Source organism: Mytilus edulis, chromosome 10 (assembly GCF_963676685.1).
Source record: "Mytilus edulis chromosome 10, xbMytEdul2.2, whole genome shotgun sequence".
NCBI classification, from domain to species: domain Eukaryota; kingdom Metazoa; phylum Mollusca; class Bivalvia; order Mytilida; family Mytilidae; genus Mytilus; species Mytilus edulis.
The window spans coordinates 54,763,475-54,790,080 of NC_092353.1; the positions used below are offsets into that span (position 1 = coordinate 54,763,475).

The following is a 26,606-nucleotide window of genomic DNA, read 5'->3' on the forward strand; positions in this document are numbered from 1 at the left end:
GCTATATATTCAGTGTAATGTTTCTGACAAAACGGTTGGTTCAAAATTTTTGAAATTTTTATATTTTTGTTACAGGGTTAAAGTAAATACTTTGTCAAAATTTTATTAAAATTAAAGGAGACAAATTAATTTTAATGAAAGTGTTGGGTACCACCTTAAGAGCTAGAATTTCCCCTTTGTATCTTTTACCTCTCTTTCAATAAAGATATTTTGTTTTGCTTTTAAACTAATTAACATTCATGAGAAGCTTGTCAGTTTACATATCCCTCCACTTTTTTACTATACAATAAACATGAAACACTTTTTTCATTTTTAATTTAATTTTATTCACTTCATTTATTAATACTACTAGTAACTGATGTCAAGACTTATCTTCAGATTTTTTCTTCATAATATTCAACAAGTTTTCAGCACGATTTGGTCCCCTTGATGTGTTTGACCTTGAACCAATGTTTGAACTTTGAGGACTAGCACTATTGACTGGTACAGTCCCCATTTGTAAATGTTCTGGTCTATCCATACTGGCCTCGGTAGATTTTTGACTAGATTTTGATAAAAGAGACAGAAGTGAAAGTTTTGGCATATTAGGGTCCTTATATGAGGACTGTTGACTAGAACTTGGACTATTTCCTTGACAAACACAATGAGATTCTAAATTATTTGAAACACTTTCATCCAGTAAGGAATTTGGGTCCAAAGTTGGTCCAAAAGAGCAAGAATGTTCAACTGGTCTTTTTAAAGAGGTTTCACTCTCTGATACAGATGTTAGGTCTATTTGTCCAAATATAAGTCTTTTTAAAGAATTATCATTTTCTTCTTTAATTGGACTATGTGTCAATGATGTTTTGGGCCGCACAATTGGAGGATCATTTGATCGCAGATTTTGTTTCAAATCTTCAGGACTGAAACTGTCACTGCATATATTGAACTTAACTTCGTTTCCTGATTCGTTACAAGGAATATTAACATTGTCATCCATAGAAATTGTATCATTTCTTTCACATGAAGAATTCCTACTGTCTGTTGAACAAATACTACTTTGAGACATGCTTTCTGCCAGTATGTTTTGAGAACTCCCACTACAGTCGTCCCACTTAACGTCTCCAGGTTCCTCAAAAGCATCTGCTCTATTCAAATTCTTTCTTTTAAACTGAAGTTGCGTCAAACTCTCTTGTAGAGTCATAGCCCTGCTAAGATTATTAGCTTTTGTTTCAATGAACATCTCTTGTGCACTGGCTGAACGACTCAAATTATTACGTTTAATAATATCTGAAAGTCTTCTTTCAGAAGTTACTGCAATCCTGTCATTTTCTTCAATACTGCAGCCCAGATTCATTTTAACCTCACTGAGTCTTTTTTGTCTTATCTCTTTCTGTTCACCATTAATGTTAGCCTGATAGCCACTTTCACATTTCATCTCACCACTAATACCACTTCCTGCATATTTAATATCCTTCCTAAAACTGGGTTTCTGTTCCATTGATTTATGTAAATTTGTATCAGCAGGGAATGGGAATCCTTGTTTGTCTTCTTTCTCTGTAGATGTTGCAGGGGACAGGTCATTAAGTCTTGGATTCCCTGTTGAAGTATGGGAGATATTTGTTCTTACTCTGATGTTATCTGAACTGGTATCCCGACTTGAAGGGTAAGAGGGCTCCAAGCTGCGTCTTCTGTCACCAGAGACTGGGTTGTAGTTCTCTGGACAACCTGAGATGAGATAATTTGGATTATTTACTTTTCCAAAAAAGTTGTTGTAAAACAAGAAATATCAGGATTTTCAAATTTATACAAATTTTGTCATGTTTGCATGCTATTGTAATTTGTTAATCAAGAAATTTGTTTTTTTATTATCTAAACACCTTGTAGTTAAATTTTTAAAACTTTTAACTAATATTTTGTCTTTATAAAGAACTTCTCACGCATTCAGTAAAGGCAATTACCTAGCAAACATCATTCAGTAAAGGCAATTACCCAGAAAACATCATTCAGTAATGGCAATTACCCAGAAAACATTATTCAGTAAAGGCAATTACCCAGAAAACATCATTCAGTAAAGGCAATTACCCAGAAAACATCATTCAGTAAAGCTAATTACCCAGAAAACATCATTCAGTAAAGCTAATTACCCAGAAAACATTTGGGGTTTGTCTTTATGTAATATGTTTTTGCTCTTAGGGCTTATCTAACGAGTGTAGCCTTTTTTGAACTGATATTTACAGTTTGATCTTATGTTGTGTTGTTTTTTACCACTGTCAAACATTAAAGGAACAGCTGAGAGCTGACACATGTTCAAGAAACCCTGCCCCATTCTGTTTGAGTCTGTCCTAAGCTAGGTTATAAAATAATTTTCACTAGTTGTTGTCTGCCTCCCCTTATATTCATTGTTGTATAATACAGGTTGTTCGTATTCATTTTTGAATTATTTTGCATATCGTCAAACTGAGCCTTTTATAGTGTACTATACTGTATGGGTATCAACATTTTTGAAGGCTGCACAGGAACCTGTCATTGTTAACATTTTTTTTTTTTTTTTTTTTTTTTTTTTCAATAGTCAGTTAACATCTTTGTCTTTAGGTCTTTGTGAATAATTGTCTCATTGCAAATGACAAAGTATCTCTTTAAATATTCTTACCTTTACGTTTGTAATCTTTTAACTGATCTATATATTCTATTGATTTTCCTGGTGCTTTGTCCTGCTGTTCACAAATCTCTTCTATCAATTTTTGTATCTTTTTTGCAATTGCTAGAAACCAGAATTTAAAATGCATAAATTAAAATTAAATAATAGAAATAAACTCATCATAGATACCAGGACTAAATTTTGTATATATACGCCAGACGTGCGTTTCATCTACAAAAGACTAATCAGTGACGCTCGAATCAAAAAAAGTTAAATAGGCCAAATAAAGTACAAAGTTGAAGAGCATTGAGAACCAAAATTCCTAAAAGTTTTGCAAAATACAGCTAGGATTTGACTGTTTATGAATAATTTTTAAGTGATAAGTGGGACATAAGTTTTATTTTAAAATCAAAGGAAAAACTGCCATTGCTAGAATATTGAGGTCCACCACTTAGGTCTTGAACCACAAAACTAATAACTTATTTTTTCATTTGCCCACCCTGAACTGTTACTGCAGTTGTTGGAGTGCAAGTAACTGATAGTATCATCAAATAAGTGGTCAGTGCTTCAGTACTATTTTTAAACATGATTTTTTAGCATATTTAGAAATAAAGATTCCAACTCCCTCAGGCTTAAAAATAGCCTGCATTGAGGTGAGAAGTGTAGTGAAAATGTTTTTTTCTGTGTTAATGGACTCACTGTCACTTTAATATGAAGAACAGCAATAAAAGCAATGTTCCTTCTTGTGTGTGTGTATTTTTTGGTTTTTTTTGGGGGGGTTGTTTTTGATGCATGTCCTGATTTTGTGTCAGGGATTGATACCCATATCCTTTATTTTTCTATAACATGTAGGATTTATTTGGCTTTTTTCATTGAGTCCCTTCTGTGCATATAGCTCTACATGCGTTTTTAAAAATTTAAAAACTTTCTTAGCTTTCATTTTTGTTTTGTTTTTAGTGTTCCTGGCAAAGATTAATCCAGAGAAGTGAATCTTATGTTTTTTAACATGTATTTGACATCCTCTTAACTTTCAATGCATTGTTCGTTTAAAATCATGTTGTTTGCATGACCTTTGTATATATGTGTGTACATATATTTTGATGTAGTCGATTTGTAAAGCTCACCAGAGGTTGTGGTTTTGAAGTCTATTTACTGAATATCAATTCAAAAAGAAACTTTATAGAGTTATTTCCCTTGTTTTTAATTTGTATATAAGTACTGTTGATTCATTTGAATACCAGGTCTTAAAGCAGTGGCGGATCCAGGGGGGGGGGGGGGGGGGGGGGGGGGGGGTTCCGGGGGTTGGAACCCCCCTTTTTTTTGTCCGATCAATGCATTTGAATGGGAGCATATAGTTGGAACCCCCCCTTTACTCTGGGTTGGGACCCCCCCCCCCTTTTTAAAATGGCTGGATCCGCCACTGTTAAAATCATAAAACTTTCGCGTCAGTTTTTTGTACTCATACTCCAAAATCAACCAATCAAAATGTTGGATTTCATGTTTCAAGCATGATTTGTGTACTCTGAGCACTGAGCAAAGTTTTATGACTTCAACCCGAGACCAACCTTACCTTTATCTCTAATAGTTGTGGAAGCATGATGAACTTTCATGAACTCCTGTGTGACAGGATGAACAGAAATGCCTTTACTCTTCATACTGGCGTCAACAAGACTTCTGTATTTCAATGGTATCAGAACATCAAACTTGAATAGAGCTTGTTTATCATAATCTACAATAAAAATGGAAAACAAACTTTGATTACAATTTGTTTAAATACCTAAAAAACTTTTGATATTGATTTAAGCATGTTATGGTTTGGAAACATCATTACCAGTAATGGTTTAAACAGAACAGAAAAAAATGGTCTAAATTAAGAATTAAATTTTCTAGCAAAAGAATTTCTGATTCAAATAGGATTTTATAAATATTTTTTGTGTACTCACTCAGAAAATTTTCTTTGAAACAAAACATAAATTAAATCAACAGTTTCAATTAAGGAAAATAATTCAGGTAAAAAACATTCATCATGAAAAAAGATTATTCGGACACGATGGCAGAGGATAGTTTATTACTTTTTTTGGTTTTCAGATATTTTTTTAATGTTTTTTTTATAAAAATAGCAGTCACCATGATGTATCCTTTTTCTGCTGAGGTTTTAAAGGTAAGGAAAACACCAATCAACCAATATCAAATTATTGAAAAAAAAAGAAAACACACATACATTTCTAACAACTGCTGAGATATATGATCAAAAGAAGACAAACTTTAAATCAGTTGTTTAAAAAAAAAAAATACTAACAAAATAAAAAAAAAAATTAGCACACAGTTTGTAGTCACTTGTATGTATCATTCAGAATACTGTAGAAACATTCATTTCCGTAAGTTTAAAATTTCGTGGTTTTATCTGTATATAAGATTTCATTGGGATTTAATTTCATAGTTTCCAGTAAATGGAAGTGATATTATATAAAGGTTAAATTTCCGTGGAGGTTTTAATTTTGATGATATATTCTCTCCACGAAATCAACAAAAATAAATAATCCACGAAAATTTCTGATTTTACAATAATTATGCCCTTACCAAATGCCTGTGCTCCTACTGACATTGACATTTCTGATCCACTAGCAGCTATAACCCTCAAGTTGTCCTTTCTCTCATCAGATAGTTTTCTTATCATACCATTTAAACTACTATCTGTAACACGCAAAAAAATATATTGAATTTTTGTTATCTATCAAATCACACTCAGGGTTGTTAGGGAGCTACCATTTAATTTTTAGGGGGGGGGGGGGGGGGGGGGGGGGGGGGCTAGGATGAAATTTGAAAAAAATAGGCAGGATGAGACACTTACAAAAAAAAAAAGTCAGGACGACAATTTAGCTAAAAAAAAAGTCAGGATTAACTATAAAAAAAAAGGCAGGACTGAACAGAGTGAAAAATAAAAAGGCAGTTAAAAAAAGGCAGTTAAAAAAAATGCAGGACAAAATTTTTCCTCCTAGCCCCCCCATAAAAATCAAATGGTAGCTCCCTTATAGGAAAAAATAGCCATACAAATATAATTGCAACAAACATTATTGTTATTTGGGAATCTGCAATGCTTGACCTGAGAATTGGCCAAATTTGAAATATTGAAATCAAAGAACTATAACTTTCTTATAAGGTGTGAAGTTTTCTTTTCTGATGCAAAATTGTTATGGAAACATCTATTGTGTTCAGTAAAAGTGGAAAATAGTAATATAGTGTATTTAAGGTGGTACCCAACACTTTCACTAAAATTAATTTGGCTCGTTTAATTTTCATAAAATTTTGTCAAAGTATTTACTTAGACCCTTTAACGAAAATATAAAAAATTTTAAAATTTTGAACCAACCGTTTTGTCAGAAAAATTACACTGGTTATATAGCAGTTTGACAAACACCAATTTTGATCATTGAGAAGCTTAATATTCCTTTTACAACACAACGTAATTAAAACGTTTAGCTGACTTTACAGAGTTATCTCCCTGTAGTGTTAGGTACCACCTTAATTGTTGAAACAAGAATATATTATATATCCGGCTGTGGTAGTACCATCTATGTGAATTATGTTTTTCTAAGTTATATTTTTTTCGTTTTTTTTTTAGAAAAACTGTTCTTATATGATTATCTTAATTAAATCTATTTCTGTATTAAAAGCCTATAAACAGACTCAATCATTACCAAGATAATAGGATACCATGGGCGGATGTAGCCATTTTTAAGGGGGGGGGGTTTCCAACTAAATGTCCCCATTCAAATATATTGATGGTCTAAAAAAAGGGGGTTCCAACCCCCCAAAAACCTTCCCCTGGATCCGCCACTGGATATTTCATGAGGGATTTGAAATAAAATGTTCCAAATTTATTTTTATTTGTGTATTCATGTAAACTGGACCAAATATAAATTGACTAGTGTGTTTAAAGGGAGATAACTTTTGCTTTCTTACAGTATACATTTTTCCTATTTTATTTAATATGGTTGTGATGATGATAATTATGATATTTTTATAAAAAATAACCTTTTTAAAAACAAGGAATTGACCACTGGTATAAATGCAAGAATAACACATAAAAGGAAAGATAATTCCTGTCAGAAAAAAAATGTAAACAATACCATATAAATTTCATGCCTACTAAGTACTATATAAGGCTTGAATATCCAAATCTCTTTCATATGGAATGAATAAAATAATTATGAAGTGGAAGATTATTCAGGGCCCAAAATTTTTAAAGGTTTTGCCAAATAGATTTACTTTTTTTCTTGTTTCAATAATGTGTTTTTCAATGAGAGACATTCCAAAGTTACCTACATCAACAACCAACCAAACAGTTTTTAAATACATCACATCTCCTTTTATTCATATCAGCGGCAAATCCAACGGAGAGTTCCAGGGGTTGGATCCCCCCTTTTTTGAACAATCAATGCTTTTGAATAGGGAGATATGGTTGGAACCCCCTTACAAAAATGGCTGGATTAGCCCCTGCATATTTAAATATTTATTGACCTTTCACCTTAATAGAAGCACAAATTAAACACTCAAACTGGCAAAGTTTAAAATCTTTACTGGACTGGACTGGAATCTTGGACATGAACCAACTGGACCCATAGACCAGAATGCCAGACTGAACTTTTCTTAAACTTATTTAACATTTTTTTGGGTTCTAAGTTGAATGCATCTCACTTTGACTTTTAGATAAAGAATAGCAATAAAAAGAACTAATCCTTTGATTTTTATAATTTATGCTGTGCACATATACTGATCTTGTGCCATGGATAATCCTTTCTCTTCTGGTGGACTGTTGGACTTGACTAGTAAGGTCTTCAATTTTAGTTTTTTTTTCATTAAGGTGGTACCCAACACTTTAACTAAAATTAGTTTGGCTCGTTTAATTTTCTTAAAATTTTGACAAAATATTTACTTTGACCCTTTGACAATAATATAAAAATTTCAAAAAATTTGAACCAACCGTTTTATCAGAAAAATTACACTGGTTATATAGCAGTTTGACAAACACTAATTTTGATCATTGAAAAGCTTAATATTCCCTTATGAACACAATGTCATTAAAACGTTCTGCTGATTTTACAGAGTTATCTCCCTGTAGTGTTAGGTACCACCTTAAAATACTTTATTCTTTTAAATTTGAAATTTTTTATGTCCTCTTCCAATTATGAAATAGGAAAGTAAAGCTAATAATCTGTCAATGCATTCTGATTAAGTGACAGATAATTTTAGTTTACACAATTGTTGTTTACAAATAATAATTCTGTAAACATAGGATAGTTTATCAAGTTCAGTTTGTGATAACCAATTGGAGATAGAAAATGAGTTGAAAGTAAATATTTTTTTTACAGAATACTTAGTGAAATTGGCATGTTAAAATAAATCACTTATTGATGCATGTTTTTTGTTTACTGTTTATTACAACGTACAAGCTGAAGTGCAACATTCTGATAACAAATAGACACTTAAGACAACTTGACCAATAATTGAGTGCTGTTGTTATCACTGATATATATATATTATTAGAACTTTGTCTTCCTTAACCTGACACTACTTTTAACCTATGACAAAAAAAAGTTACGATTTTGATTTTTTTTTTCTTTTCTTAAACTTATTGACATCTTTGTTTGCAATTGGCTATAAAGTAAAATTGATAAGAGGAATTTAAAGAAGTATAAGTGCACAGAAGATAATAAATTTGTAATTTCAAGTGAAAAAATTAAATGCATGGTTTCTTGTTTGAACAATCTATTATAATTGATAGCAATTATGGACTTTTAGCAGGAAAACGTGTCTGTGTCAAGTTGCAATCACATTTATAATGAAATGCATAGACAGATGGGGAACCCCTATGAAAACCAGTAAGCATTATTGTGCATTTAAAGTAAATATTTTCTTTGACAGTTATTAGTGATTGAACCATTCAAGACCAGTAATAATATGTGTACAATTAGTAATCATTTTTAAAGTTCTAGATGGAAATACTGATTGCAAACTTCAAATGAAATATAAGATGACTGCACTGTATAATGAGAAAATCTTATAACGAGATTCTGAGGAAAAAATCCTAAAAGGAAAAGCTGTCTAAACTCAATTTAAGTTTAATAATATTCTTACTGAAGTTGAAATCATCCCAAATTTTACAGATGCCATCACGAGTTGGTTGACAGTTACGGAATATCTGTTTCACAGATGACATCGGATATGTTCCTTATGTCGTAACTACAATCCCTTTCCTGTTCAATGAATGTGACCTTCTGTATCAGACTATTTTCGGTGTTTGTAATAACATGAGCAGCACAAAGGGTGCCACAGTGGAGCAGGATCTGCTTACCCTTCATGAGCACCTGAGATCACCCTAAGTTTTTTTGTGGGGTTCGTGTTGCTTAATCTTTAGTTTTCTATATTGTGTCTTGTGTACAATGGTTGTCTGTCTTTTTATTTTTTAGCCATGGTGTTGTCCGTTTATTTTTCAATCTATGAGTTTGAATGTCCCTCTTAATCAGAAACAGGGGCAAATCTAGCCATTTTAAAAAGGGGGTTCCCAACCCAGAGTAAAGTATATGCTCCCATTCAAATGCATTGATCGTCCAAAAAAAAAAAGGGGGGGGGGGGTTCCAACCCCCGAAACCTGCCCCCCCCTCCTGTATCTGCCACTGAGAAACTCAAGGGTTGTGTTTTGGTTTTATAAAACAAATCCGAATCTAAACAATGGGCTCACTGAATTCCTTGGAAGACCCAAGCAACTAATTTTTCTTTTTTTCACTCTAACAGAATTTGACCAAACAATATTACAACATAAGAATTTGCTGTCTTTATGGAAAAAATAATTTCACCATTTTACCTATTCTTACAGAAGCAGGAAGAAATTCTCCACTCAGTGCTGCTAATTTCCTATCAATCAAAATAGATACCATGTCTTCATTGGTCAGTTCTGTACTCCTGATTATGTCACTTCCTGCAAATATAAATAATGTGATTACTCGGCATATTTTCAGGAACATATATATTGATGTTAGATATACTGTTCCCAGATATTTCTTAATATTACAAATTAATAAGCCAACCATTATAATGCAAAAAAAACCAATTTTCTTTAAATAGAAAGTTCAGAAACAATTTTGTGCCTAATGGCAGCAATATTTCTTAGCAACAATTTTATAACACCTCCACATTCTATATGCGCTTATCCCAAGTCAGAAGCCTGTAATTCATGAGGCTCCCACAGGGTACCCCCCCTCAGGTCGCGAGGTCTCTTTTAAAATTGTCGAGAGGTCGTTTTTAAGGGAAATGTACAGGTCGCAGGTCTTTTTTTCCAACACAGAGGATGGAAGTCGGTCGGAGGTCGTTTTTTTTCAAATTTTACAGGTTGCAGATCGTTTTTAGAAGGCCCTCGGGTCGGAAGTCGCCTCTAAAAAGCCCAGAGGTCGCAGGTCCTTTTTGACCCTGCGGGAGCCTCATTCATATGTTGTCCTGTGTTGCTGTTTATCATATTTGCAGTTCTTTGTTTATTATTTTGCACATTAATCAGTCCTTAAGTTTCCTTTGATTAAATTTGTCATTTCAGGGTCTTTATTTACTATGTGGTATGGGTTTTGCTCATTGTTAAAGGTCATACAGTGACCTATATTTGTTAATTTCTACATCATTTGGTCCCTGGTTGATAGTTGTTGCATTGGCAATCATACCACATCTTCTTATTTTTATATAATGTCTATGTACAGAACTACTTTATTCCTTTTTCAAAGTTATTCATTTTATACCATAATGTTCCATGCTTTTAAGATAAGTTCCTCATAATTTTCTGCAGGTGAACAAGTAACTGTCAATTAGGAGATAACTTTATTGTATTTTAAGCTCTGACAGCATCAATTGGTGATTTGATGGTCGCAAATTAAGTTTACTGGTGACGTTTTAGCACATACATTTTCGTAGCATCAATGGAAAATTGACGCCTTGAAAATTGGTGACATAATTGCAATCAAATTGGCAAAATGAACCTTACAACCATGTTGCATTAGAATTTGAGAATATAAGGCGTATGAATAACTTACCCACATTTACAATTGAACCAGGCAAGCCGTCACAAAGGTCTGCTATAGTCTCTAAACAAGATGTATCCTCATTTTGATCAGATAACACTTCCTTCAGAAGCTGGCATGAGTCATATTTGTTCAGAGCAGGCACATTCTGTAAATAGGCAATCTTTGACCACTGGCCAAACTTGGCCCAAGTGCATGATGTCAAGCAAAAATAAATATTACTGCTATTAGCCAGAAATTTATGCACTATGTTTTGATATATTTTATCCCATAAGGATTCTGCAAATTTGTCAGGGCCTGATCCATCTTTTTGTGCTTTAGGCATAGCCTCCTCTAAACTGTCAAAGACAAAAATGAACTTTGTATCAGGCTTCTGTTTCACATATTGTAATATTTGCTCCCGACCAACTGATGATCTATGATTGCTGTCGATTTGAAATTTAAGAAAAAGGAGAGCTTCAAAGTTATCATACGTGTCAAGGTCACCGTCTCTGAAGTCAAACTCAGTTACTTCAATTTTGCTATCCTCTGTTTCTTGAAGATTTTTAACGAATTCAGCACATAATCTTGTTTTGCCAACTTTTGCCATTCCATAATATCCAAATATTCTGCAATTGTTTGCCCATGCTTCTGAATACTGTTGCAGCAAGTCATTTCTTCCAACTAATTTGTATTCAATATCCATGTTGATATAATGTTACCCTGAAAAAACAACAATCAAATTGAAAATAAAAGATGGAAGAGCAAACTCATAAGGGAGCTACCATTTGATTTTTATGGGGGGGCTAGGATGAAAAATTTTGTCCTGCATTTTTTTTTGGCTGTTATCTCTGTCCTGCCTTTTTATTTTTCACTCTGTTCGGTCCTGCCTTCTTTTTTTTTTTAGTTCATCCTGACTTTTTTTTACCTAAATTGTCGTCCTGACTTTTTTTTTGCAAGTGTCTCATCCTGCCTTTTTTTTTTACTCAAAACTCCTGTCCTGCCTATTTTTTTCAAATTTCATCCTAGCCCCCCCCCCCCATAAAAATCAAATGGTAGCTCCCTAAGATGGAAGAGCAAACTCATAATCAACAAAACATATTTATAGATTGCTAATTGGTTATTATTCGAGCGATACCAATTTTCATAGGTTCCATGTGTATAAAAGGGTGAACCACATATTTAAATGTTACCATAAACAAAGTACATATTTACTATAGGTTTGCAAAAGACTTTGGCAAAACCACAAAATCAAATAATCACAAAAATACTATTTTTTCTCAAACCAAGAATGGTACCAAGGAAAAATAAATGAACCCATATAATAACATATTAAGTTAATTTTAACAAATTAATCAAATTTTCAAATCATTGAATCCAAACCAAAAAAGAAAGTACCTTTATAATGGCATATATCCTTTAATACAAAATAACAAATGTTTATAATTGCGCATGTTTTGTTTATTAAAGTGTGAAAAAGAAAAACAATATAAACATTTAAAGTATCATTTACAAGAGGACAAATCAGGAAATAATTTCAAACGTCAATCAAAGCCAACACTTGAAATAGTATAGGTAGATTGATAGTCAGATAAAAAAACAATATGACTCCAACATAACAAAACAAGATTTAACTGCCAAAAAGAAAAATACTTAATTAACTGTACACATCCTACACTGGTACAGTGTAAATATTCAAAACGAAAAATATTCTTAAACTTTAAAACATATTTTCATTGGAATTTTTTTTAACTTTGTTTATTTTTTTAACTTTAAAACTTAAATAATAATTAAAATACAATTCCAGCTCCTTACCAGTATCATTAGATAATAATTATAATCAGTTATTTTTATACAATTTTAAAAACTTAATAGAATGCAACTATATATAGACATACCTATACAATACAAAAGAAGTCATATCTTAAAATCATTTAACGAAGTTATGCGTTCAGCGCCAACCAATAACAAATAACAGACAATAATAGATTTTTAACCTTTTTGTACTCTGTTTGGATGACATAATATATATAGGAAGTAATATCATCTATTTATAGTATTCATTCAATAAGATTTTATCAACATGTGAAATTCGTAGACCTAGAAGTGAAACTAAATTTTTTAAGTGGTTATCAATTGAATAATAACATGCATGTTTGGTGGAGAAAAAAAAACCTATTCTATTTTAAGATTTTTAAAAATACAAAACAAACATTTTTTATATCTTTATAAACAAGGATTATTATTTGAATCTTGAAAACTAATTAAGGAATGACTGTAATATTTTTTCTGTCTATGAAGAAATAACATAAAAAATTTGATGCACACTGAATAACGTGCGTAGCAGGTTATTTAACAGTGTGCACCACATTTTTTATGTTATTTCGAATAGACAGAAAAAAAATATTACAGTCATTTCTTATAATTTAATTCTAAATTCCATTTTAAACCGTAGAAAACCATGAAAAAACGTTGATGACGTCAGGTCACATGACTAAATTATGTCTATGGGCTCATAACAAAATAATGTCAGCCAATCAGAAAACGCGTTACATCCAAAATTAAATTATATCTTTATAAACAAGGATTATTATTTGAATCAGGAATAATTTTGAAATCTTGAAAACTAATAGAAGATGTATAATGAGCACTAACCCATTGAAACTTGATGGATTTGCATGTCTAGGGTGTTATACTGAAAATCAGCAAAAGAACCATAAACCATAGCCATGTTTGTTTTTGTGGGTACCAACTTTGTTTGATTCATGAAAAGCTGTGTTTTGTAGATATTTGATTTTCTGGCTTTGATATCACGGTGTAGAATGGTAACGGACTTATCAGGTTTTTGTCAGCGTTTACGCACTAATCGGGTTCGGCAACGGACTTATCGCGTTTTGTTTTCAGATATAGTCTGTATACAAGCCTATAGAAAATTGATCCTTTGCTAAGCATATGAATTCGTAGTTCACCTATATTTGAGAAATCAGCTAAATTGGTATCCCATACAGTCAGACACTCTTCCAAATCAAGTTTGTTAAATCACAAGTTGTGAGTTCCAATCTACACAGGGCATGTGTGGTTGACTCCAATCTTTATTGATTAAGACGGCCAGTTTTCTGGTTGTTGTTTTTATGTTTGTTCTCCTGTTCCCCTCCACTTATAATTTCAGTTTAAGCATATAGCCAAAAAGTGTCTAAGTGGTGTTAATCACCTACAATCAATCAATACATGTATATTCAATATCTCGATTCATAGATGAATTCTATTTACATCACTGGCATTTACTACTGTACTATATATAACTTCTTCATCCGGAAAATTATACCTTTACCCTTACCCATACCTGCCAACTGTCACTATTTGTGCGGGATTTCCCCCATGGAGGCTTCTAAATGGAAATTTTAAAGAGCAATTTTGTCCACAATTATAAACAAAACAATTAATTTTACAAGGGTTATAGGCTTATAAAAGTATGAAGAAGCCAAAAAACAACATAAAAAAATCATTTGAAGACCCCTTTTGAAGGTTTTTGAGAATTACAAGAGCCATCTTGCACGTAAAACCTCCATGGACATTTTGAAAAGTTGGCAGGTATGATTACCCTTCTGGAGCACCTGAGATTACCCATAGTTTTTGGTGGGGTTCATTTTGCTTAGTTTTTAGATTTCTATGTTGTGTTTTGTGTACTATTGTTTGTCTATTGGTCTTTTTCTTTTTATGTCCCATTTATGGGCATTATGTTTTCTTGTCTGTGCGTCCGTCCGTTCGTCCGTTTGTCCCGCTTCAGGTTAAAGTTTTGGTTAAAGTTTTTGGTTGAGGTAGTTTTTGATGAAGTTGAAGTCCAATCAACTTGAAACTTAGTACACATGTTCCCTATGATATGAGATTTTTCCCCCATTTTCACGGTCCACTGAACATAGAAAATGATAGTGGGCATGGGGCATCCCTGTACTGGGGACAAATTCTTGTTTAGCTATGGTGTTGTCAGCTGTTTATTTTAGACATACATGTATGAGTTTGAATGTCACTCAGTTATCCCCCTTTTTTTATCATTTATTTAAGCAATTAAATAATCAAAATATTATCTGTATACCTTTTTTTGAAATTTCTTTCAAAATTACCAGGTATCAGTATGAAATTATGTTAATAACTGATTCAAATGAAAGTCAAAATACCATTTTTAAATACTTTATAAGTGAATGCATTTAATTTCCTGTCAGCTTACTTAATATATTCAGTGGTATGTGATTTATTCACTTAAGAAGCACATGATATAAGTCACAAATTAATGGGTTTATCCCTCACCCCATTTTTTAAAATGTGCAAAATTCCTTTAACAAGCAGCAGATGGCTTTTGCTCATCACACTTTCTATAGGGTTTGCCCAACAAAAAATTTGAATGTTTTCTTGATGAAAAACTATAAAGAAAAGTTGAAAACATTAAATGAGGGTCTGGAATCTCTGGATGGGTTTACAATACAGAGGATATTGGGCAAACAGTGCAGAATACAAGCCCAAAAAATTTAACAGTATAGTATAATTGGGTGTAATTATTTGAGTTATCTTTCTTTTATAAAGTAGCTTTAGTAATGAAAGATATAATATGAAAATTTTAGGCTGTATAAGACTTTATAGTATGAAGATTATAATTCAGTAAATGAAAATGTTATATGATCATATCTTTATTTGTATATATTTTTATTAAAAAATTCAAAATGTGCTACATGTAGCAATTTTAAAAGAGGAATTAACTCTTTCTACTATCCAATAACAAAAAGAAGGGATATAGAACTTGACTACAAGATTCATTTGTAATTTTTCAAAATTGATACAAAAAAGGATGATGGGCAAATTTTTGAAGGCTGGGAAGCTTCATGCACTATACTATAAATTACAAATTTATGCAATTTAGTGAACCTCGAAATCTAGGTCAAACCATTAATTATGCATATATGACCATATATTCTAAAAGGCTTCCGTCATATTGAACATTTTATAAAGTTTCAAGTAGATGTGACCCCAACTTAATTTAAACAACATTAAACCAAAACTTAAGGGAGTTCGCTTCTCATTTTCAAAGTAATTGACTTTTCAAAACACTAGCTTATATTGATAGGGGATTAGTAAATGATTCCAAAGAGCAAATAAAATAAATAGGTCACCGTGCTTGTTTTCGAGATATTAGCAATTGAAATTTTGAAGGGAAAATATTCTCTCTTGACTTTTCATAGATTTATCATTGACAAGTTGAAGATCTCAAAAACTGTTAAAAAGTAATTAAAATTTTATAAAACTTTAACAGATGGCTTATCTTTATACATGTAAAAGATTTACAAAAAGAAAAATGGGGGTCACCGGGCAAAATATTTCAAGGCATTCAAATGGATAAAACCAGAGGATTCAGAAAATCTGACAAAAAATCCAAAACATGACAAGCCAGCTTCCTTAAGTCTGACACAAGTCCAACAAACAGACAGACCCACAGACCAGAAAGCACAAGGCCCACTACATTTTTAGGCAAGGCATATAAAAGTCTGATCTGTTCTTTTCATTCCTGTCAACACCAAGCCCCCCCCCCCTTTTTTTAACACTACAACTCTCTGACAAATAAATTAATTGCTGACTTACGATAGCCACTTTACTTCTCTGATTAAATAGTACCGTTACTGAAATCTGTTTCACTTATAAATACAAATGACTAACGCTTCATTCTTTTCAAAACTGTAATAGTCTCATAAATGCTACCAAATTTATATCAATTATAAGCATCATTAATTTTTAGATGGTATTTCAAAATTCATTTATCAATTGAAACAGGAATATGAAACTAAGGTGTCAATAATGGCTTAATATATATTAGGCAGTACGTATGAGAAAGGCTGCCTCGTGACAAAACTAGAAATCTATTTAAAGTATTTTTTTTAATTTTAAACCATCAATGTCAGGGTTAAACAATTTTTATATATTTCCTTTAAACTGAGGAAATAACATGTCATATTCATCACATTGTATTTAATACAATGCTATATCCTCGTCTGAAATTGCCTCGTTGACGTTTCCTGAATAGTTCGTTCTAGTAAGTTTCACAACTGTGTAGTAGTTTCGGTTTCCGTTTAAACTTGTATACTGCAATACAGTGATGATTTTATTGATTTGTATACATATCAAAATGGGTATGTCTATAAATAAAAATATTTGAAATTGGACTTTTTTTAAAGAAATTTTGATGTTCTTGTATTACAAAATGAGGTTTACACATATTCTGGATAAATTTTGCAAGAGCATCATTTATAAACATTTGTGCAATGAAATATCTTCATGTAGATCTTAAAAAAACACTTTGAAATTTTGTAAGGCTGATTTCCTTAATCAGGGTTTAAGCTAGGAGTTTGAGGGCTTTAGTTACTTTTGCGCATATGAAAATCAACTTTATTTTGGGATCCAAGGGTGTATGTATATTATAATTCACAACTATATGCATTTGAAAATATCCACTTGCATCATACTACCATTGTATTTAACTTTTTTTGTTTGTCTGAAAGTTACCATTAATACATTTGTTTGATTTCATGATGGTCAGTTTCAATTGGTGGACAAAATCAGTGTACATTTGTACAATTTTATGATGGTAAGTTTTGAATTTTCCTCCGTGTTAAGTTTTTTTGTAATTATACTTTTTAGAAAGTAAATGTTAGTATAAAGGCACCTGTGAAGGTGGTTCTATACTATTTGAAAGTAAAAAACTTTATTTTTTGTTTATAATCAAATCCACATCCTATACTCACTGGCAGCAACTGTTTATACTACCCTATTTAATATTCAAAATTTATCTAATCTCTAGCTGTTATAACTGTATATTCAACTAGTTTTTAAAGTTTCCTGTTTATGAGGATATGGCATTAATATTATGTTTCTTGTGACAATAAAAAGATATAACATACTAAAGATAAAATATTTTTAAATTAGTGGTAACATTCTTTAATTTGAACTTTAGTAACAAGACTGTTAATTATAAGGTACCCTGTCTATGGATAGAAAATCTTGAAGGAATATCAATTGGGAATTCATTTTCTATTTAAAGTATTTTGCAAAGGTAGGGTATTGGACATCCCAACTGAAATTTACATCAAAAGACAACCTAAGTCGAGTTTCAGGAAAAAGTTTGATTGTTACTGTCATAGCGTCTGGCACTTTATATCCCCTCTCTAAAATAACTGGCCCAAAGTTGTGATAGGCAAAATAGATCAGCCCAAGTCAATCCAGCCCATATACTTTCTTAAGCCCCATGCTGATTTGAGACAGATTAACTTGGGGCTAGAACAATATGATACCATTCTTGTGACAATCTTGTGTCAAAAATATTATATTTTTCCAGTCAAAGGAGGGGGATATATATTCAACACCCCATAAATTTGCCATAATCAAGGGTTACAATGATTATCTGTTCTCCTCATTAAGAATGAGTTGGGGACTTCATCATCATCCTTCGATAGCCAAGAGATTGGTTCTAGAACCTTCCTTATTTTAAGAGTCCCCAAAATTCAATTCATATGAGATGTTTTCAGATGATGAAACTTCATATGATTTTCCTGTAGGAAAAAATGCAGGAAATAAGTACTTGAAATTAGTCAACTTCAAAGACTGGATGACCAGGGCTTGTCAATTTCAATACATACTTAATGAGAAATTACTTAAAATAAGCACTTTCCTAAAAAAATCAATATAAAATTTAATTGTCAGTTCTATGACATTAATTTTCAATGACCTATTATTCCAATTTCTATGTGAAAAAAAGTAAAACAATCATTTCAATTTCCTATTTCCACAATGATGATGCAATTCCACAGCAGATTTCTTAATGTAAACGCTCGTTGGATATTTTTCCCACGATATTGTAACAGTTTTTAGGAACTATGATAAAAGTTTCAAGGAAATGTCATTGAATCATCATGTTAAATTGTCTGCCAATATTAACCAAACAACATAGAATTTTCTTTAAACTTTTTATAACTTAGGACAAGCAGGGAACTTTAATATATATTTCTTGCCTAATTAAACATTTCAAAATATCTAGCGAAAAGAAAGAAAATTATAAAAAGGAAATTGAAATATTTGATATGCTCCACATAATACGGGCTGGCATGGAACAGAATAATTAATTTTGTTTGAATTTGGCCCTTAAATTAGCTTCAACATGGTTAAATCCAAACTGTGACCTTAGGGGTAGGGGGTTAGACTACTGACATTGTTATCTGACATCTCATTTAAAAGGACAAAATTTGTGAATTATCTCCCCTATGTGGCTCCGCCAAAACTGGTTTGTGAAGCAAAAAAATAATGTTTTTCCCATTTCCATTTGACCATATTTTATCAACAGCAATTTTAGATATGCACTGTTTAAGTCCAATATAATTTAATCAGATTGTCATTTAATATGGCTCTGACACTTTAATGTGAGCATGTAGGATCTTCATTTGTAGCACAATTCAGTAAATACGACATATCTGCAGAACGGTAAAAGTGACCCTATCCAAATTCAAACTTGATCGGTGTTTGGTGGTAATAAGCATTGTGTATAAGTTTCATAACATTTGGTTGAGGCAAAAAAGTTAAAGAAACTAAATATTCAGCTATTTTTCCATTTGTAAAGGACATAACTCTAGAAGGGTTAAATTGAAGTCACCAAAATTTAAACTTGATCTGTGTTTTGGTAATAAGCATTGTTAACAAGTTTCATAACATTTGGTTGAGGCAAACTTAAGTTAGGGAAAGGAAACCAATTTTGGGATGTACGCATGGAAGAAGGGACAGACAGTCAGAGACAGATTAAACTTTACTTTAATTAAGTTTGAATTATTTTGTACAGGGGTTTTTGCTATCTTTTATATTCACACTGGTACTTTTCAATGTGTAAGACTTGGAATCTAAACCTAATTCGCCTTTCCAGAATCTAGTGGACTCATTGTTCGTACACCAAAATTAAAATAATATTACATCATTGGCTCAATTTCCATTGTTTAGAACGTTTAAAACCAATCACACATTTTGGTGTAAGCTTTAGAAAATGTTACCAAAAATGCATTAGATTCAGAACAGCTAAAATTGCTACAAATAATTGCCCAATGATTTTGGAAAAAAAGATTGAGCATTAAATCATCTTATCTTTACTCTATTATAAAGATAAAACTCAACAGGATAAAATTGTCTAATGTTGAGATAAATAAATAAAATTACTAGATGGAACATTGAGAAAGAAACCCAATGACACATAATCCCAAGAAATCTAGTGGTCAATATAGTCTCTGGCAGTAGATACATCTCCTATATGAGAGTTTGGATGGGGTTAAATGATTAAAGAATAATGCCCTTAAAAATGAAGATTAGAAAATAACAGGCAAAAAAAAGGAAGATTAGAGAAAAAGAGGGTTAATTATTTGAAGATTAGAGAAAAAAGGGGTGAAAATTAAATGTTTACAGAATAACAGACCCCCCCCCCCCATCCAGACCCTCCTATATGATAATTGATATATCTGTCTGAGCTTACAATGTTTATGATTCAAAGGTTCTCCATATACATGTTTATCCTCTTATATATCAAATAAATTATTCATATTTAAGAATAAAATAAACCAAATGTGCAGCAGTAATTCATGATTCAAAATAACTCCAGTTCAATAAAAGTTTGATTTATTATGTAATGTTCGTAATAAACAGTTTTCCTAATAAGGTTTATTTCACAATTTGCATATGTACCTTGTTGCATCAAGTGTTACTCATACCATTGATTTATATATTGCATACATGTATACACATGTTAATTGAACGTAACAATGAAAATAATCAGAATAAAAAATATATATATAATCTCATACTAACCTACAAGCACTTGTCAAATATTTATGCCATCATCAAACTAATTCTTCTCTTCTTATTTATATGAATGACTCTCACTTGTGAAATAATCTGGGATTTTGAAAAGGGAGATAATCTGAAAACAAAAAATGTAAACATGTGGATATTTGGATTTTCCTATCTATTAATAGATCACACCTTAAGGTATATAAACTTATTGTATATATTAATGGTTCATGAACGATTTGTATTATTGTATCTAACTTCTCCATTGACCTGGATATTTGAATATATTTAATACTTTTAAAGTGGGTTGAGAATCTATGCACAATATGTGACATAGATTAGTGATTCATAAACATGATAAATTCAATAGATTTTTACGTATAATCTTCTTATATCGGTTACCTTTAAAGGAAGTTTAGGAAACAAAAAGGAAAAGTAAATACCATGTAGGATGAAAAGAGGGGGAGAGAAAATTTACATCTTTTCTTTTATGTCTACCTCGCTTCAGTCGTAACAGACTTGAAAAGTGACCACAGATTGATCTGCAGGTCATAACATGTATAAATGCATTATCAATGATATGAGTGAAAAATTAAGACCTTTAGGATTTTTAAACTAAAAGGAAATAGGTTATAAGGAACACATGCTTCTTAAAATTCAGAAATTAATGTGTGCACCTATTATTGCAAATCTGATTACTAGAAAAAATGGGAGATCTAATTAAATGCAATTGCTAAAATTTTGTGAAGGGAAATAATGATACGTACAGTCACATTTTTCGCATTTATGAAAACATTTTAATAATCTCTGAACTTACAGTATTTAAAATTTGACAGGTAATAAATTAAAATGTTAGTTTTCTAATTTTAGACTAATAGAATGTGAGTCAAAAGCTAACAAAAAAAATATTAACAACATTTTGAATTTAATCAAAAAAATTATAAACCGTTCCAAATAAAACTCTGATATACATGTATTACTTTTAGTATATACATTGATCTTATTACACACTTAGATGACATGAGATATGTCAATGCTAATACAACTGCCTACAAAAGTTCAGTGACTTATCAAGATACGGAAATATTCATTGAATCATATCAATACAATCCTAATACCTTAAAAGTCAAAACTTCACTTGAATAAAAAAATTATAGAAAAACACATACAAATTATATGTACTTTCTTTATACATTGCATGTACAAACTTATTTATAATTTATATACATCGGAAGTAGTTGCACAATAACATTTTGTTGAACTGATCATTAATTAAAAGTAAAATAGTTAATATTTTTTGTATAAATGGTAACTCAGTATACACATTCTTCTAAATAAAGAGATCAAAGGTCACTTCTCTGGAATAGGTCAAAACAAGACAAAACTTATCTGGTTTAAAATTCAATCAACATAAATTTATGGTGAAGATGTACATAATAAATCTGGTACCGGTAATACTCATCATAAGAATAAATCGGGCAATACTTATCATAAGAAACAAGAACACCCCCCTTTTTTATTGAACTGATAAAGGGAATATTCTAGTACAATCCTTACCTTGAAAGACATCCTTTCACATTAATAAGCGGATTACAGAAAACTATTTTATCTGCGTTGTATACACCTTGCACGTAATAACTTATTTGTACTATAATATGCATCTAAAGTAGAAGCATAATAAAATTGGGTCAAAGTTCATTGTTGATTCATTGGTATACAAAGGATTGTCCAGCTTAAAAGTAATGGATAAATATTCTGATTTCTTAATCATTATTGAAGCAAAAAATAATTGTTGAATAAATCTTATAAGAAAAGACATTAATTTGCATTTTTGACATTTCTTTTTCGAGACAGGTATCTACATTTTGAATAAGGGTTATTACCTTTATAAAAGATTAATTATTGTCTAATTTATACACAGTAGCATATATCTGATGAATATTATGGATGAGACATATAAAGGAGAAAAAGAATGCACCTTATTGGCATAAATCATAAATGCCTAAAAGTATTAGTTGTCTGTAATTCTTGAAACTAACTTAGCATTTTTTCAAATAAAATACCCACAGGGCAGCAAGGAGGAAAACAATAAGGATTTATATTCTGTAAAATATCTTAGTTTTCATCATCAGGTGACATATGATTGTTCTGAAAAATGGTAAATGATGCATTCTTCTAAAGGCGGAGTCAAAGGTCATTTCTCTAGAATTGGTTCAAAAAAATTTATCTTTGTTGAAAATTGAAACAAACAAAAATTAATTTCATAGACTACATTTGAGTATTGAATACATTGTACACGGCATTATAAATAATAGTCCCCAGCTTTTGGCACTCCACTCCTCTTATGAGGTAACGTTTCTTGTTCATTAGAGTTGTAATACAACAACAAACCGAAGACTACTGTTTAGACTTGAACATTTCCTCTACTGATTTACAGGCCCTGATTGGGACAGTCACATAGTTTAGTTTAGTTTAAACATACTAGTATTTATTTAAAGTGGATTTAAACATATTTATTTAAAGTGGATTGGGAAACAAGTTTTGCAACTTATATTAATCCCGTTCCACTTTACAGTCACATATAGGATGCGGTGGGGCTCAACATGTTTGTTGGGGCTCAACCCTTCGCTAACATTGCACAGTTGTGTAACAGCAGAATGTTAGTACAAACTGTAAAAATCAGTTTGAAATGGCCTTACTGACAGCAGCATCAAGCATAAAAAATATCTAATTAAAAGACAAAATAACACAAAGTACCTCTCATAGAGTATACTTGTAGTTACTAAAAGCTACTTTATTGCCAATCATGTTTTCCCACTGTGCCCGTTAAAGGACAAGAAAGGGAAAATAAAATGATATAAAAGTCCCACATCTGTCATAATCAACTTCATAAATTAATGTTTATGTAGTAATAATAGGTATTTCATGTATACCTATATTGTGTTTGAGGTCATGTAAAAATGTATGTAGTGATTTTGACAAGAAAAACAATGACTTGATGATAACTGGTATAAGTATGCAACATTAAAATTAATTAGCAACAGTGGTGGCCATCTTTCATAGACTAATGAGGGCCCTCATGGGGTTTTTGATTATGTGATTACTTGGCCGTTTTTTTAATGATTATTTGATTATTAAGCCAAATATTTCATGATTATTTGATTACCTAGGACTGTATTTTTAGTTTATGATTATTTGATTACTAAAGATAAGCAAATATTTAATGATTATGTGATTATATTGGCAAAAAAATGGTGATTATGTGATTACTAGGACCCCCCCATGAGGGGCCTCACTAATATAAAAATAAGTAGATGTGCCAAGAGCGCATGATATGCCATCTTTTTTCTGCTGCAAAACAGAATTGTTAGTATAGAATAGGCAGCTTATCAGAAATTGGTAAATAGGCTTGCATGAATTGTTTTACACTAGTAATGTTGGGCCCTTTATAGCTTGTTGTTCAGTGTGAGCCAAGGCTCCATGATGAAGGCTGTACCTTGACCTATAATGGTTTACTTTTATAAATTGTTATTTGGATGGCGAGTTGTCTCATTGGCACTCATACCACATGCATGACTCACTATATCTATTGCATGAGGATATCCTTTGGTGTGTGGATATCAGTTTGCCTTTAATAAATATGATTGTTTAAATGTTTCAATGACTCTGGCAATACAATTTTCAAAATCAAAAGTGGTTCGCCTGCACTCACTTATCCCAACAACTGTGTCAAGTTTGAATTTAGCACAAACATGTAAAAAAGTTACCCTAATATGGACAAGTAAAGATCCATAACTCTTGAATGACAAATTAATAATTTTGAAAGTCTTACGGTACAAAAAATGTATCTTACTTTTTATCTTAGTTGAAAAGCATTCAAAATTGTTTCTTTTTAATTTTCTAAACAAGATTTTCTAGATATTCCATTCCAATTACCATTTAATCTTGGTTGTTGGAGCCAAGGAAAAGAACACTTGCAATCAATATTATACCCTATTAATACTGTTCTATTAGTTGAGGATTCTAAGGTTTTAAAAACCTATCTCTAATACCCATGGTAATATAATAAGTTACTGATGTTCTAGTAATTGAAGATCTACTGTACCTCAGCTTGGCGAATCCAGGGGGGCTGGGGGGTCTGGAACCCCCCCTTTTTTTGGACAATCAATGCATTTGAATGGGAGCATATAGTTGGAACCCCCACCCCCTTTACTCTGGGTTGGGAACCCCCTTTTTAAAATGGCTAGATCCGCCCCTGCTCATCTTACTCAGTATAAAAGTGTCGATCTGCCTAAGAATCAGGATTTGGTGAAAATAAGACAAACAAAATACCACTCAAGTTGACATTATTTTTAAATTGTATAATGGTGCACAAATATAACATTTGTTTCCTTTTTCTATTCTGGTAATTCCAGTTATAATTTGGATGAAATGCACTATTTAGAAATTAACAATTAAGGGGAGCTAACTTGTTAGTTTGATATCAATTTTATCAAAAGTTATCTCAAGATTTTTTATATTACTAGACAAGCAGAAACAAAATACCTACCATGTCTAATTCAGGATGAGAGTAACTTCAAAAGTGGATGGGAAGGTGGGTGGGCTTTTTCTGCCATGTTCTGAAATTTTTCTAAATTGCTTGATTCTTACAAAGACTGGTAATATGTCAAGAGAAAACTCTGCTTCACTTTTAATTTCTAGTCTTCTTTTTACCAAAACACTCAGCAAAAATATGCATCATGATATCTGAGAAATTGATGCAATCTTACAGTCTCCACAATGAACTGTTAAATCTACAGACCCCGGAGCTCAATTTTTGAAAATTTTTAGATAGAATCTGTTGGCCTGTAGATATGATTTTCACAGGCCCTAGAACAATTTTACAAGCCTGGGCTGCCTGGGCTGCCTGGGCTGCCATTCAGCCTGAAGACTAATCTTACAAGTATGACTAATTTTAAAACAAAAAAGCACCGGTCACGAAATTAATTCAGGCTGGGGAATCTGAGCATGCAAATTTGCCTCGGCCACAGAAACCCGCGGAAAAAATAAAATCAGTAGTGAAAGTGTTAAACATAATTTATTGTTATTCTTGATCATTATCCAAATCACAAGCAAGCTTTCTTGCGTAAATTTAAGATGAATTTTACAGCTTATTTCCTACAGCTTGTAGAGTAAAACTTTGGTCGGCTTTCTCTGTTTGTTTAAATGTTAATTCAAGCTTTGTAATTAACATTGACATCTTCAAACAATATATATAGACATATTTTAACTTGTATATATTATATTCAATTTTGATTGGACGTTATCCCAATCACAATTGTACAACATGCAAACAAAGCATGCAAGCTAACCAAAGTCTTGATCTATATGCATTAGGAAATTAGCTGTAATAAAGAACAATTATCAACAGATTAACAAAAGTGAAGTTTAAGGTTAAACTTACTATCAGTTGTAACTACGTTTTAAACTGAATGGAGAAGACTATAAAAGTTGAAGGTTAATACCATAAAAAAATAATATATGTGTTTTAATTAGTACCACCATGCATTACACTTCAAGTTCTTATACATATATAACTAAAAGTTAAAGTGATGATATATGATATGTATTAAGAATACATGTACAATGTTTATTAATAAAAGAACTTATACCAGTTTGATAATTTACAAATCTTTCAAGTCTTAATAATTGTGAAAGTTGTCTGTTTGTCAGATGTCTTTTACATGTTTAGCCACGGCGTTGTCAGTTTATTTTCGATTTATGAGTTTGACTGTCCCTCTGGCATCTTTGGTCCCTCTTTTAAATGTCAAAGGTAAAGTTAAGAAGAATAGTAAAGAAACTGAAGAAGGCCAGTGGCCGAAACTCTAACAAATTGGTCTATATTTACTACAATAAAATATATTCTACCTAAGATACTAACCTTGCTGAATAAAATCAACATTGTCCTTTCATCGTGAAGTATGTGTCAGTAGTATTATGTACAGGTACACCAATGATGAACAGGTAATATATCAGATGAGATGACAAGTAATAGAGACATTGTCAAACAGTAATTAGTGTTTAATATACAATACAATGTTTTTTCT

General features: G+C 31.6%; 1 protein-coding gene across 5 annotated transcripts; it reads right to left on the reverse strand.

Moving 5' to 3' along the window:
• Positions 1–301: 301 nt before the first annotated feature.
• LOC139492158 (uncharacterized) lies at positions 302–26,553 on the reverse strand. 5 transcript variants are annotated; one of them, XM_071280304.1, is made up of 8 exons: positions 26,441–26,553; positions 20,539–20,650; positions 10,696–11,385; positions 9,486–9,599; positions 5,201–5,314; positions 4,191–4,349; positions 2,633–2,743; positions 302–1,707 (listed from the first exon to the last, which is right to left on the reverse strand). In XM_071280304.1, the coding sequence occupies exons 3-8, from the start codon at positions 11,366–11,368 to the stop codon at positions 362–364; spliced, it is 2,517 nt and encodes an 838-aa protein (XP_071136405.1). In that variant the 5' UTR covers positions 11,369–11,385; positions 20,539–20,650; positions 26,441–26,553; the 3' UTR covers positions 302–361. The 5 variants fall into 5 exon arrangements, with proteins under 5 accessions (XP_071136405.1, XP_071136404.1, XP_071136409.1 ...); XM_071280303.1 differs by lacking the exon at positions 26,441–26,553 and adding an exon at positions 22,078–22,236; XM_071280308.1 differs by lacking the exons at positions 20,539–20,650; positions 26,441–26,553 and adding an exon at positions 13,632–13,876.
• Positions 26,554–26,606: the final 53 nt, after the last annotated feature.